This window comes from Carassius carassius, chromosome 35 (genome assembly GCF_963082965.1).
Source record: "Carassius carassius chromosome 35, fCarCar2.1, whole genome shotgun sequence".
In the NCBI taxonomy this organism is placed as follows: domain Eukaryota; kingdom Metazoa; phylum Chordata; class Actinopteri; order Cypriniformes; family Cyprinidae; genus Carassius; species Carassius carassius.
In genome coordinates this window covers 17,972,404-17,987,056 of record NC_081789.1, presented here as the reverse complement: position 1 = coordinate 17,987,056, position 14,653 = coordinate 17,972,404, and the positions used below count along the sequence as shown (strand labels likewise).

The 14,653-nt window shown below is 37.5% G+C and overlaps 1 protein-coding gene across 2 annotated transcripts in view; it reads left to right on the top strand.

The window, feature by feature from the left end:
• Positions 1–13,252, top strand: part of zc2hc1a (zinc finger, C2HC-type containing 1A) — a 39,528-nt gene extending 26,276 nt beyond the window's left edge. For both annotated transcript variants that reach the window (XM_059524714.1, XM_059524713.1), the window contains 4 exons: positions 9,146–9,245; positions 11,638–11,743; positions 11,826–11,936; positions 12,184–13,252. In XM_059524714.1, the coding sequence (XP_059380697.1) occupies positions 9,146–9,245; positions 11,638–11,743; positions 11,826–11,936; positions 12,184–12,319 (453 nt within the window). In that variant the 3' untranslated portion in view covers positions 12,320–13,252. The remainder of the gene's footprint in view (positions 1–9,145; positions 9,246–11,637; positions 11,744–11,825; positions 11,937–12,183) is intronic.
• Positions 13,253–14,653: the final 1,401 nt, after the last annotated feature.

The window sequence follows — 14,653 nt, the reverse complement described above, 5'->3', positions numbered from 1 at the left end:
CACAGCTGTAAATCCCGGTTTAGTTAGAAAGGTAAGGGTCCACTGAACGACATCTCATGGAGCACGTTTAGTCCAACGAATCAATAACGTTGTAATATGGATCATAATTTCTTTGTTTACGTTTCAGTTCTTCAGCGACAGAATTGTTTGTGTCCATTATAAAATAACTCATGGTCAGAAACTGCGTCTTGGTAGTAAAAACACGGCATGGTTTTGCAGCGTACAGTGTCACAAACAGAATGAGACAATCCACCGGAAAAAAGAATGAATGAAAGATAGGCGAAAGATAGTATATTTGAATTTTGGCGCTCCCTCGTGATGCGCTCTGACGCACCTGTCAGCTGATGGAGGCGGAACTTATAGCGATCGCCTTTTTCTTTGTTTCTTTTATTTTTCAATAGTTTTTAAATATGTGAGAGTGTGTTTTATGTTGAATGTGAATGTATCTGGATGATTACCTTCTGTTTAAGTGCAAATCAGCCCAAGTCAGCTCGCTATATCTGTATGATCACGGCTATCAAAGTGAACGCGTCTATATGAATAGAGAGAGTGGATTATTTACTGTATGGCACATTTGTGTTATTACCATCTGTATAAGTAGCGATCAGCACATCAGCACTTATTTGCATCGTAATTCATAGTAAATGCTGAATTTCTAGCAATCTCAGGATTTTCTGTAACTGGCAAACAAAGTTAAATCTTTTTTTTTATTTTTCTTGTTATTCTTATTTTTCTTACTCAAATCATTCTTATTGTATTTTTCTAGTGCTCAAATAAATCACTTATATGATATCTAAGTTTCTGTCTAGTGTTTTATAATGAAAAAAAACTATGCAGTGGTATGTTTAATGACTAAATAGTTTGTAGAAGCCTTCAACACTGTTGGTAAAAAAAAAATTATATTTGGGGGTGGGGGGTGTAGACATAGTCTCATAAAAATATTTGCAGGAGTCTCATTTTTCATGATATCTTATTCAGATTTGAAATAGAAACTCATGAGACATGTGACTTTCAACCCATTACTTTTCTAGATTGCTCCAGGTATCATTTCATGTATTTTCATATCAAATAAAAAAATATTTAAGTGTGGTAAAAAAAAATTCAAGGCACTTCAGTGTCTATAACTTTTAATATTTTTGAGTATTAGTATTAATATTAGTTGATAAAAAGTAAAGCCCAAAGGGTCTTCTTTCCAAAGACACCAAAATTATGTTTGTAACACACTGAAGTAGGAAACTGTTACAATTATAAGTTAGGTAGAGCACTTTCAGCTGTGAATCCCATAATGGGGGGTGCTGGCTAAACAGGTTAAACTCATAATTTCATATAGATTACGCTTCGTTATTTATACAACATAACGTTAATATTAGGATTCATATGCTGTCTGCAAAACGAGCCCGAATGCAAATGAACGTGTCTGTGCGGCTCTGAATGCGAACTTCCTTTTGTGGACGCGTGGTGTTCTCATTATAATGGTATGTGTGTGACATTCCCAGTCATAGTTATTAATATTCTGCATTGTAGTTTGTCCTGCTCGTGCTACGCGCTAAAGAGATAATCATCATAGTACTACAATGAAGTGCTTGACTCAAAACCAAATGCATCTTATATCAGGTAAATAATATATCCACGATATATATACACCGGCTGAAATGTTTTGAAATCACTTCTTGTACCTGATCGGAAAAATCCAGTCTCTGCCTGAGTCTTGGTAAAGTTTTACATCCCTGCCACCAAGATGCTCCTCTGTCGGTCATGGATTATGGAAAGTAAAACATAAATCTATAGGGGTGGTTGGATTTATTCACGCACTTTAAAATATTTATTTAAAATATTTATTTGAAGCTTCTTTTCAGATTCTTATTCATGGTTTTATCATAATAGGCTGCATATTAACTTATTGGGAGAAAACGGCAAGTTCTATGTGAAATCAGTAGGGGTGGACATTGATTCAGATGTTCCAGATCGATTCGATTTTCAATTTCGATTCTCGATTCGATTTTCTATACTCGATTCTCGATTCAACTCAATCAATATAGATTTACTACAAATACTATATTTATAAAAAAAGAACAGTGAACATAAGTTTACAAGTGGGTAATTAATAAAAAACTAATTAAGAGCACAAACCTGTATATTAATCTCTCTTATTTTAGGTACGCTTAGGGAACATTAAAACAGAACACATCCCTAATTTTCAAATGCATACAGTTATGTTAAATACATACAATACAATTTTGATGCAAGATGAAAAATGTATGCTGAAAAAAGTCAGAGGTCGCATTCCTTGATCAAACATGATCAAGTTATTTCATTTTTAAGATAAAATAATCATAAAATTTTACAAAATTTGCTGTAACATTGAGGCTACAAGCCTATGAACAATGTGTAACAAGGAGTCAGAGGCGTTCGGATCCATGTGCAGAATTGTATTAAGAGAATGGTCATACAGGCAGAAATCAGGAACGGCATCAGGTGTGTTAGGGATATCCAGAATCATTAACGGTAACAAGCAGAGATCGGGCAGGCAGCAGAGAATCAGAGTCGGTAGCAGAGATCGGGGCAGGCAGCAGAGAATCAGAGTCGGTTACACAATCCAAGATCAGACACGGGAAAAACAAACACAAGGGAAAATGCTCGGAAATGCTAGACAGGCTAAACAAGACTTCGCAGTGAGTGAGAGTGATTGTGCTGCTTTTATGTGTGTGTAAATGAGGTGCAGGTGTGGCAAGGAAATTGGCTGATGAATGAGGTGCAGGTGTGGCAAGGTGATTGTGATGCAGTGACTCATGGGGAATGTAGTCCGGGTGTGGTGCAACAGTGTGAGAGGTGCTAGTGTCCAAGTGACATCTGGTGGTTGATGGGTGGAATGGTCCTGAGTGGAGTGCCCTCTACTGAAGTTCATGGGCACTCCATCTAATGATCGTCCCCCCCCCCCCCCCCCCCCCAAAGGAGTGGCCTCCAGACGCTCAAAGCAATCTAGGAGGACGGTGGCGCGGAGGCGGAATAGGGGGAGGGACAGAGAGTTGGTGGGTGACCTCCGTAGCCATGACCGGAACGAATGAGAGCTCATAGATGGCCTCCATGACCGTGACAGGATAGGATGAGAGCTCTGGAAGTTCGCCTGAGATCTGACAGGGCACTGGAAGTGCGACTGAGACATGACAAGGCTCTGGGAGTTCGGCTGAGACGTGACGAGGCTCTGGGAGTTCGGGTGAGACATGACGAGGCTCTGGTAGATCCGTGGTGATTTGATTGGGTTCATGAAGATCAACTGTGACTTGACTTAGTTCATGAAGATCAACTGAGACTTCACTGTGCTCATGAAGATCGTTGGGGACTTGACTGTGCTCATGAAGATCGTTGGGGACTTGACTGTGCTCATGAAGATCGTTGGGGGCTTGACTGCTCATGAAGATCGACTGTGACTTGACTGTGCTCATGAAGATCGACTGTGACTTGACTGTGCTCATGAAGATCAACTGTAACTTGACTGTGCTCATGAAGATCGACAGTGACTTGACTTGGTTCCCGAAGATCAACTGTGACTTGACTTGGTTCCCGAAGATCGACTGTGACTTGACTTGGTTCCCGAAGATCGACTGTGACTTGACTTGGTTCCCGAAGATCGACTGTGACTTGACTTGGTTCCCGAAGATCGACTGTGACTTGACTTGGTTCCCGAAGATCGACTGTGACTTGACTTGGTTCCCGAAGATCGACTGTGACTTGACTTGGTTCCCGAAGATCGACTGTGACTTGACATGGTTCCTGAAGATCAACTGTGACTTGACCTTGCTCATGAAGATCAACTGTGACTTGACCTTGCTCATGAAGATCAACTGTGACTTGACCTTGCTCATGAAGTTTAACTGTGGTTTTACTTGACTCATGGGTGTTAATGGTGACTTGACCTGACTCTGGACGGTCAGCGGAGACTTGATCTGACTCTGGATGGTCAGCGGTGACCTGACTAGACTCCGGGATATCAACAGGGACCTGATCAACAGTGACCTGACTAGACTCATGAAGTTTAACTGTTGTTTCACTTGACTCTTGGGTGTTAGTGGTGACCTGACTTGACTCTGGAAAGTTGACGGGGACCTGACTTGACTCTGGAAATTCAACTGAGGCTGCCATCTTGTGCAGCGGCGCTGGGCTGGCGGCCATCTTGTGCAGTGACTTTGGGGCTTTAAAGTCCTCTGCCTCTCCCACAGTGAAAGGAGAACCACATAACAAGAGTGCAAAGTCCATTATGTCCCTTAAGCTGCCATTTGACTCCTCTTTAGGTAACCATGATTTTACTGGTTCATTGAGTCCAAAACGGAATAAATCCTTAAACAAGACTTCATCGTCTAGAGGAACTCGATATACCAGTTCACAGAACTGTTGAACATAGTCCTCAATAGATTGATCTCCTTGCCTTAGATTTAACAGCTGGTCGACTGGATCTGTGGTTAGGCTGGATTGGTGATAGGCTGTCATTGAAACCGGAACTGATACCTCAGTGACAAGGGGATACCGGGCTGCTGGATCCTGGTATGGCGAAGTCTTCTGTAACAAGGAGTCAGAGGCGTTCAGATCCATGTGCAGAATTTTATTAAGAGAATGGTCATACAGGCAAAAATCAGGAACGGCGTCAGGTGTGTTAGGGATATCCAGAATCATTTACGGTAACAAGCAGAGATCGGGCAGGCAGCAGAGAATTAGAGTCGGTTACACAATCCAAGATCAGACACAGGAAAAACAAACACAAGATTTTGAATCGACCACATTTTTAAAAATGATTAATCGAAAAATCCATTTTTTTTTTACCCAGCCCTAGAAATCAGACATCGGAGCGCTCACATATCGACAGAATGGCATAATCATAACAGCCCGCGAATATTCGACTTTGAGAGATTGGTAGTTGAACCAGGCCTCGAATCGAAGCATCAAATCGTCGAATATTTGAGATCCCCCCTAATATGAACTAAAATACTTGAAATCTACATAAAAAGAGCAAAACACAAAAATTTATATATGACATAATGGTCACCTAGAATATGTCACCTATATATGAAACCTAGAATCTAGAAGCCTTGTGTGTGTGTGTGTGTGTGTGTGTGTGTGTCTATCTATGCCATCCATCTTTCTGTATGTCTGCATTTAATGTTTGGGGAGTTAAAGCTTCTTCAACAGGTCACTTTTGGGATTATTATATATTATATTGTACCCCTAAATTATACTCAAGACACTACAGTGTACCTTAGTAAAAACTAAACTAAACTACAGTATATATTATGGTTTCAGTATAAGTTCACTACAGTTAATACCATGGCTATGCAAGTAATCACATGGCCATCACATGGTCACGCACATCTCATCAGTAAAGCTGGTCCCGTGATTAGTATTAATGCTGCATTTCAGGCAGGTTTTTTGAGCCCCGTAAGTCACGACTTCAAACCATGACTCACGACTTTGTGGTGTTCCAGGCAAGTCACTGAAAACTTCCTGAGTGCAAGGAATTTTAGCTAGATTATTAATTTTATTGCAATGTTATATTGTCCTAAAATCTTTTTTTCAATGTATACCACTTAGATAAACACTGCACCTGTAGGCAATATTATTCGTAGGGGCTGCCGTTGTTGTATTGCGGTCTATGTGACTTCAGAGCTCGGAACTGGGAGTATATCGATCTAGTATGAGTTCACGAGTGGGAAGTCTCCGGTTTGACTGCTATTCAAGTGCACTTTCATGGGTAGAAAGTTGGAAAAACACGGATTACAGGTTGATTGGAACGTGGCATAAATCTCCATCACCTGCTTTCAGATGGAGCGGCATTTACTACACAGAGAGTGCACTGACAATTAGGCAATATTGCATTCAGTATCGCAGAACTAATTGCCTGCAATATATTTATTTTTATTTTTTATTTATTTTTTGAAGGAGGGGGCACAACAATACTATTCTGCTTAGGGCATCCATTTAGTCCTGTCCTCATCCCATCCTTTGCCATTATCAAAAGTACCACGACACATATGCATGCATTCCTTCGCTTATAAACAAGGCACAACACATGTGTCATGGTACTCTCAATAAAGCAGTCCCTAACTAGACTCTGGAGCAGTAGAAACCTATACTGTGGTCAGTGTAGGTTTGGCAGAAGGAGGGATATGGTGTGAAGCTGTTTTCCAGGGGTTTAGTTTAGTTTAGTTTAGTTTAGTTTAGTTTAGTTTAGTTGGCCCCTTGCTTTCAGTGAAGCAAAACCTTAATTCTTCAGCAAAACATTATGGATAGAGATTCATCGGTTAGGGACTGGAATTAGCCAGTTTTTCGCATGACCAGCCCAGACCGGTGACCGGCCGGTCAGTCTGTCAATTCCAAGCCAGTCTGTTTTGACTTCACACTTGTAGTGATTGATAATGTATTTATTTCATGCAAGATAAGGCTTGCTTAGCCTGAGTGAGTGTGTGAGAAATACTTGTGCAGAAATCAAAACAAATGAGCACAACAGCACACGCAGAAACTTATGGATGCATTCTGTGTTAGTTAAAAAATAAATGTATGATTTTGGTATACAACATTGCACAACCAAAATATTTCAACACAATTGAAATGTGATTTTATACATTAGTAGTTCAGTATAAACAAGAATTTATGATTAAGTGACAGAGCTGTTTTGTATCTCTGAGCAACACAGCAGGGTTTTGTTACTGAATGAATCCATGTTTTTGATCGAAGTGATTAAATGATTCAGTAACCCATTCATAAAGACAGTAGTCACTTGCTTAATTTCCCACAACGCCACCTAAGGTCACACAGATACACATAACAATGGCCTATGATGCAAAGTGAGCCAGATGCTGTGGGGGAAATTGAGTCAGCATTTTAACTTGCCCCACCATAAGGCACTGTAATTACGTTAAATCTCTGAATTATAAACTGGTATTTCAGTGTGATATATTACTGGTTTAGTTTATCATTTATACATATAATTTGCAGTTTATTTGATAGGGACAGTGTACAAGTGCATCAAATCCATATCTGATAAGAACTAGGAAATGCTTTTCATCACATTATAATCAGATATATCTTTCCACCTGCAGTTACTAATTGCAAACAAACTCTCTGTTAAGTCTGTTTTTAGAAAGACCTTTTCAAAGAACTTTGGTGTTCAACATATTGTTTCAGAAATGCAAACAATTAAATATAGAAATGTAAACTTCATTTAGTTGGTTTTATGTCATTAAAATTAACTGTAAGAAAATAAATCTGACTCTTTGTAAAAGGAAATTATTTAATTAAGTTTTTAAATTATTATTTATATCACATGGGTTTGAATTAGATTTGGTCAGGTAGTTATTTTACATCCAAATGGTGCATCTTACCCACTGACTCGACTCGGGTCAATTTACCCCAAACCCCAAGCAAACTGAGCCATGGGAACACTTTTGTTTATTATTATTTTATTTTTATTTTTTTATAAGCCATATTTTTTAGAATCCTTTGTCATAGTTACATTCCGATCATTTATGATATCAAATGATAGGAATACTTTCATTTGGATAGGCTAGATACTTTCATTGTACTTCTGTGTCATTTTCCCTAATCTTGATGACCACATAAGTAAAAAGTGGCCAATCTTACCCCACTCTAGCCTATAAGTATTAGACATTTAATATTTTACAGCATAAATCTATATTATATACTAATAAACAACTAATTTTGAACATTTATATTATTTTGTTTAACTATTTATAGGCCTATATTATTTAATAATAATATATTTTAATATTATAATATATTTTAATAATATATTTAATATTAATATTTTAATAATATATCATGTTATAGATTACTAGTATCGAGACGAGTGATTATAATGGGAAATACAACAATACTTAATTACAAGAATTAAAGTTTGACAAACTAAATATTCTATATGGTGATTTACCTGCTAGCTTGCTGGAGCTTTGTATTCATGTTGTCAATGTTGAACTTCCTTTAGCAGCCTCGCTTTGCTCTTTCTCTTTCTCTCTGTCTTCTTTTTTGTGAAGGCATTTTCTTTGTTTTTGTTTTTTGTCTTGCAGTGAGCCAACAGTAGCACATTTTTTATTGTCTATATTAGATCTGATCATGGTACAATTTGATTATACATTCTAATTCAAAGAACATGGATATTTTGTACAAGTTGTTAGCACTTTCAGAAGGCAGAGTCATTACTGCCAAAATTTAAAAAACAAACTACCAACTAATTACTAATTCACTGGATGAACCACTGCCACTGACTAATGTGGATCGTAATGCATTTACCTGGTAATGCAACGACCTTCAGGGCTGTGGTCTCCACTCCAGAGAGAGGCACACAGATTGTGAGTGATGCTGCAGAGCGGGCGGTAAAACATGGAGCGGATTAGTGGAATCAGCAGATCTTTGACGGAGCAGTAACAGAATGCTTTGAGCTGGGGTGATGATGTCAAAGAGGCAGTGGCTCTAGCCACCAGGCCACACCTTTGTGAACGGCCCTGATTCATATCTTCTGACATAATTGCATACCAAACTGTACTGTACTGTACTGTACTGAACCTTACCACTCAGTCAAAACCCGCTATTTAGGCTAAAAGGAGCTCCTAAATTGCTGGTTTAGGAGAAACTCCTTGCTGTCAGCCATGATTATCCTAAGCAGTTAATTTAAAGGCTGCTCGTATGCATATCCACTTACTGTTTGCAAGATGCAAACAGGTTGAGGCTGTACTTGTTACTACATACACTTGTTAATCAGTAACACTTTGTCTATACATATTAAAAATATGGCAACATGAAACCTCGTTCTACAGTATCTCTGTGATTAACTCACTGACAGAGACCCATCCCCTGTCAGTAAAAGTAAAGCAAAAACATTTGTGTCACATGATCCATGGCAACGAGTTCTTCCTTTTCTCTTATATTAAGATTGCTCCCAATTCTAAGTAAGAGGTGGTCTCAGCAACTTTGTGAATCGGTGAAGGGGTCATGAATGAAATTAGACAATAAACTCAACTGCTTGATTCGCATTAAAGTGTATGCGGTGAAACCAATACTTCATGTTGAATTAATTGTATTTCAGTCATTAGAGTGCCTTGAGTGGATTGATTGTAAACGTTTCATTTTTGTATGTCTGCAGAGCAAACCTCCTCCACCAAAGAAGGCGACCTCTCCTGCTGTATCCACCGTGTCTTCTCGTCTACCTCAGCGCTCAGCCTATGTGCAGGGTCCGGGCACAGGTATGGACTCGTTTTAATCAAACATTCCCTTCTTGGTATTTTATCAAGAATCACTTTTGTGAAGCTAGACATAAGCTGTAAATTAAACCTACTGTATTTCTCATGCGTTTGGCCACTTTAGTGAACTAAAAAAAGATTAGTTTTTAGTGCTTCAAATCTGGTTTCAAAATCTAATTTTTATGAACTATTATAGTAATTTTTTTAGTAATTTGTTTTTATGTTTCCAGCTTGCATTTAAATTTTTAGTTTCAGTAATGTTTTGTCCCTATGTCACTTGTAAATCACTTTTACTTCAATGGCTATAACTTTTTAAAATAATGGAGAAGGGTATTCCTGCACAACCGGAGGCTATAGTTTCAGGACCGCAACTCTTGGACCGCAGCTTTAGGACCCTAGTTTTTTTGTGACTGCGCCACCTACCGTACTGGATCAACACTAATTAAAGATGGACGACGTGGACAGCAATCAGACGGTGAGTACCGATATTTAATTAAGTTTTATTTTATAACGTTTAAACGGTGCGAAGATTACATAGTGAGAACTGCTAACTATGAATTAATAATAAATTCCCACCAAATTAAGAATTTGTGAGCTAGTTTTATTAATTACTACGACGTTAATTCGTGGCCATGATTTCATGCATGGCCAATATGAAGTGATTTTATGGATTTGGTTAGGCTCATTGTAGGACAGATGATTAAAAAAGACAATAGGTATATTTTCATGATCTCAAAATATTAGGCTCTCTCTTTTTCAAGATACATATAACAATCCAAAAAGGGAGATCCCTGCCCGAATTGAAGAGATGCACCACATGCTGCAAGGACTTTAACTTTTCATATATATATATATTCCAGTTGAATATGTTAAACAAATGTTTCTTATTTATCTCTCTCTGTCTCTCACTCTCTCTTTCTCTAGAGTTGAAGCCTACAGCCATTCTATCCATGCAGCAACTGATGGAAAAGGGGTTCACTTTGGTGCTGTTGTGATGTTGTCGCAAATATATATATATAAATAAATAAATAAACATTCTTTAATCATTCTTGTGTCTTGTCTTGCCTCTCAACAACTTTTAAAATATCGGCTGTAATTTAGTGACTCCATACGCTGATTCCAACTTTAACTTACCTGATAATGAGCTAATTCACCTTAAGGAGGTTAATCAATATACTGTCTAATTCAAGAGACTAAGACTTTTAAGGTTCTTCATTTTTTACAATTGTTTTAAAATTGAAATGCATCAATTTTACAAAATTGATATTTCATCTATATTTTGTGTAAATTCCTGTTTAAATTTAAAATTGTGACTCAAAGCACACTTAGTAATTAACCTCTGCTGCATTTTGAATTAAAAAATCACATTTAAAAACAAATACTACTGAGATTAATATATTGATGCTATATCCCATGTAACGTGACTGCAAACTAAACCAACAGGGTACTAGAACTGCGGTCCTGAAACTGCAGCCATCGCTATATCGTCCAGTACGGTAGGTGGCGCTGTCATGAAAAACTAGGGTCCTTGAACTGCGGTCCTAGATCTGTGGTCCTGAATCTGCAGCATCCGGTTGTGCAGGAACATACTATTGAAATAATGAGATATTGTCAATTTATTTTATTTAAATGTTCAGTTATTTAAAAAGTTTTTTTAACCTATTATACTATATTTTGAGCACTTTTTTTAACTAAATTTCAATACCGTGATAATACCATTTACCGTGGTAAAAGCATGAGCAATTAATCGCAACAGGAAAATTTGATACCAGCATATATCCCTTAATACTACATCGTTTTGAATCCGTTTCAGTGGTTCGTGTGTACCCAGATATTTATTGAGACGATGCCATGTTTATGGAATTTTTTTTTTTTTTTTTTAGAATGAGGAAAAAAAAGATAAGAAAAGCTCTGGTTCATGTGGATAAGCCCTCAGTTTGAAGTCCTTAAATGAATTGGTGATATGGTCACTTGGTGGCTCTATAAAAGAAAAACTATGAAAAATTATTTGTAGTCTAAATTTTATTTTAGCTTTATTTCAATTACTTCTTTTTTTTAATTTATTTTATATAACATTTATCTTGGGGGGGTGTTGTTGTTTTATTTTTCTTTCTTTTTTTAAGGTACCAATAACATCAGTGATCCTCTCAACATATTGGTTCTAATTTCTTCCCACCTCCAGTTGTCTCCTTTTAATACTTTTTTACACCTGTAAAATCGTTTTTGGACTCTACACAACATTTAGAGTGCACATTAGTGCGATTGAGTTGACAAGCATCCAGACATAAAGTTTAGAGGTGGTACTTCTTTATTTATATTAAAATAAGGAAATCAAAAATAAAACAATGTAAAGCTCTCAATGGGTCAAAAAGCACTTTCCCCTCTCCCTCAATAGGTATTCCTAGCTGCAAAACCTCATCCACTGGCTCAGTGAGGAGTGTATCATCAGGATTCTCTCCATTACGAAACACCTCCTCTGGCTTGACCAGCCCTCCCACTGAGTAAGATACCAGCTCACTGACCAGTCCTGATATTTGACATTTTCTTTAGGGTGTAAGATCATAGTTATGTTTGTGGTTGTAGAGGGAACATGAAACCCAAGGGCATGGTTTCACAAAGCTCGCTGAGAAGTCCACCTTCTGGTATAGGGATGAACAAGAAGAAGGTCCAGAATGCAGGCAACTGTATTTCAAGGTATGACATTGCAAGTATTGGTGTATTGCACTGTGAACTGTGGGTGACTTCTTATGAATTGTGGTTATGAAAACAAATTAAATGGAATCAACTGCTCCTACTCAGTTCTTTTTTATGTCTTTGCCATTTCACAACAGTACAAAAGGTCTTTTAGTCAGTTGATATTCACAAAAACTGGGTTGCGGTTTTGTTTGGAATAATCCACACTGACTCATACACATCTTTGTGATTTTTTTGTTGTTGTTAGGAATGATGTGAAAAACGAAAATGAAATCACTTTTTCCACAATGGGGACCAAGTTTTGTCATGAGTGTGGGACCAGATACCCCGTGGACTGGGCCAAGTTTTGCTGCGAGTGCGGGGTGAAACGAATGAACATTTAAGCACATATAAAAGTAAGACTGACCCACTGTAGCCGCAGATACATGATTTTCTTGTGATGTAGAAATATTTCACTTGTAATCTGCTTCAATTTCTATAGAAAGAATCCCATCCCAACCTTCTGCTCAGTTTTTATTTTTATTTTTTATGATTTGTTACTGATACAAAAGGAGTAATGTTATCTCAATTATAGTTATGATTAAAATATTGATACAATAAATTGACTTGATCTAGGCCTTAAAATGGGTCCATATCACTCGTAAAATGCAAATATTATGTTAACATTATTGTAGTGTCATTTTGAGGGAATTTAAATGCTCTAATTTTTATTTAAAAAACATAAATTCAAGGTTAAAAATGTTAAATGCATTGACAACAGTTCTTTCGCTGAGCAATTCATTTTCGTATTTCACTTTGTTTTTATACGCTCTTGATTGTTTTGTGTTTTAAACAGTATTGAACAAGAAAATGACGAAGAAATCGTTGTCGTATATTTATTAGGCATACAATCCATCACATCTGTTTCAACATTCGTTGATCTAGTCTGCCCAACATATATACACATCAACACAACATACAAAACTTAAAGGCGACTGCAATGTCATGTCACATTCTTCAAGAGCATCCACCACATTACAACCTCCCGAAAAAGTAGCTTTACAATGGTATTTTATTGCTTCCAAGCCTTTAAGCTTTATCACTGCTGGTCCAGGATGAGAGAGGTCGAGGAGTTGGTGGCTGTTTGCCGATCTCAAGCTCATATGCATTTCAAGCATCACTCTGCACTTAGTTATGCTTGTATTACTGCTTCTCTAGCAGTAAATATAGCTTATGAATACCTGTTTTTGGGATTGTGACAAATTTTGCTGTTAAAGGATAAAATGGTTCAAATGGATTGAACTTATCTTGCATAAATAAAGTGGAAACCTAAATCAGACTTCTGCTTGATGTGTTCATTTAATTTGTTTATTTAGGGCTGCCAATTTAACACATTTAATACAGTTATCTATTTATTCAAAAATATATGCCTTTAATCACTGACCCAGTGTTTTTTAAAATGCCTATTCAGTGATTTACTCACAATAGTGTTATTAACTATTTTTATTTAGGGTCTTTTTTTATATACATGGTTCCGTTCCATATTTCAGTTTCTCTTCATGAACCCATTTTTCCTTGTGCAGCTACTAGCATGAAGTTGCATATAAAATGGGAAATAATAGGGATACTCCACCCTAAAATGAAAATGTTTTCATTAATCCCTTACCCACATGTCGTTCCATAACCATAAAAGCTCAGTTTGTCTTCGGAACACAATTTAAGATATCTTGGATGAAAACCGGGAGGCTTGTGACTGTCCCATAGACTGCCAAGTAAATAACAGTGTCAAGGTCCAGAAAAGGTATGAAAAGTCATCGTCAGAATACTCCATTTGCCATCAGACGTGCAATCTGAGTTACATGAAGCGATGGGATCACTTTTTGTAAGTGAAGAAAACAAAAATGATAGATTGCACGTCTGATGGCAAATGGAGTATTCTGACGATGACTTTTTTTATACCTTTTCTGGACCTTGACACTGTTATTAACTTGGCAGTCTATGGGACAGTCACAAGCCTCCGGGTTTTCATCCAAGATATCTTAAATCATGTTCTGAAGATGAACTGAGCTTTTATGGGTATAGAACAACACGGGGGTAAGCGATTAATGACTAATTTTTTCATTTTGGGGTGGAGTAACCCTTTAAAGTGGAAATTTAATGTTACATAGCAATACAATACTTAAAAAAATCTCCATTAATGCCAAACGTTCTGGAAAACAAAAACAAACAGTGATGTACTCTTATATAAAAAAAACATGTAAATTGAATATGTAAAAAGTTAACATATAGTTCTTTATACAGGGGAAGTGACCCTAAAAAAAAGTTAATGTACCATATAAGCCCACCTGTTGATTTTATATATATATGTATAGGCAAGGATTTTCTTGGCAAGTGTTGCTCACAAAGATAGATGCAGATGTAGAATGTAGATGTAGAACAGCACAAATTATCAACCATGTTAAATAGAACCATTTCAGTAGCTAGCACCTTAAGTCAAGGTTGAAGAATTATTATGAAGAATTACAGGGAAGTAGTGGCCTAATGGTTAGAGAGTCGGACTCCCAATCGAAAGGTTGTTAGTTCGAGCCTCGGGCCGGCAGGAATTGTGGGTGGGGGGAGTGCATGTACAGTTCTCTCAATACCATGACTTAGGTGACCTTGAGCAAGGCACTGAACCCCCAACTGCTCCCCGGGCGCTGCAGCATAAATGGCTGCCCACTGCTCCAGGTGTGTGTTCA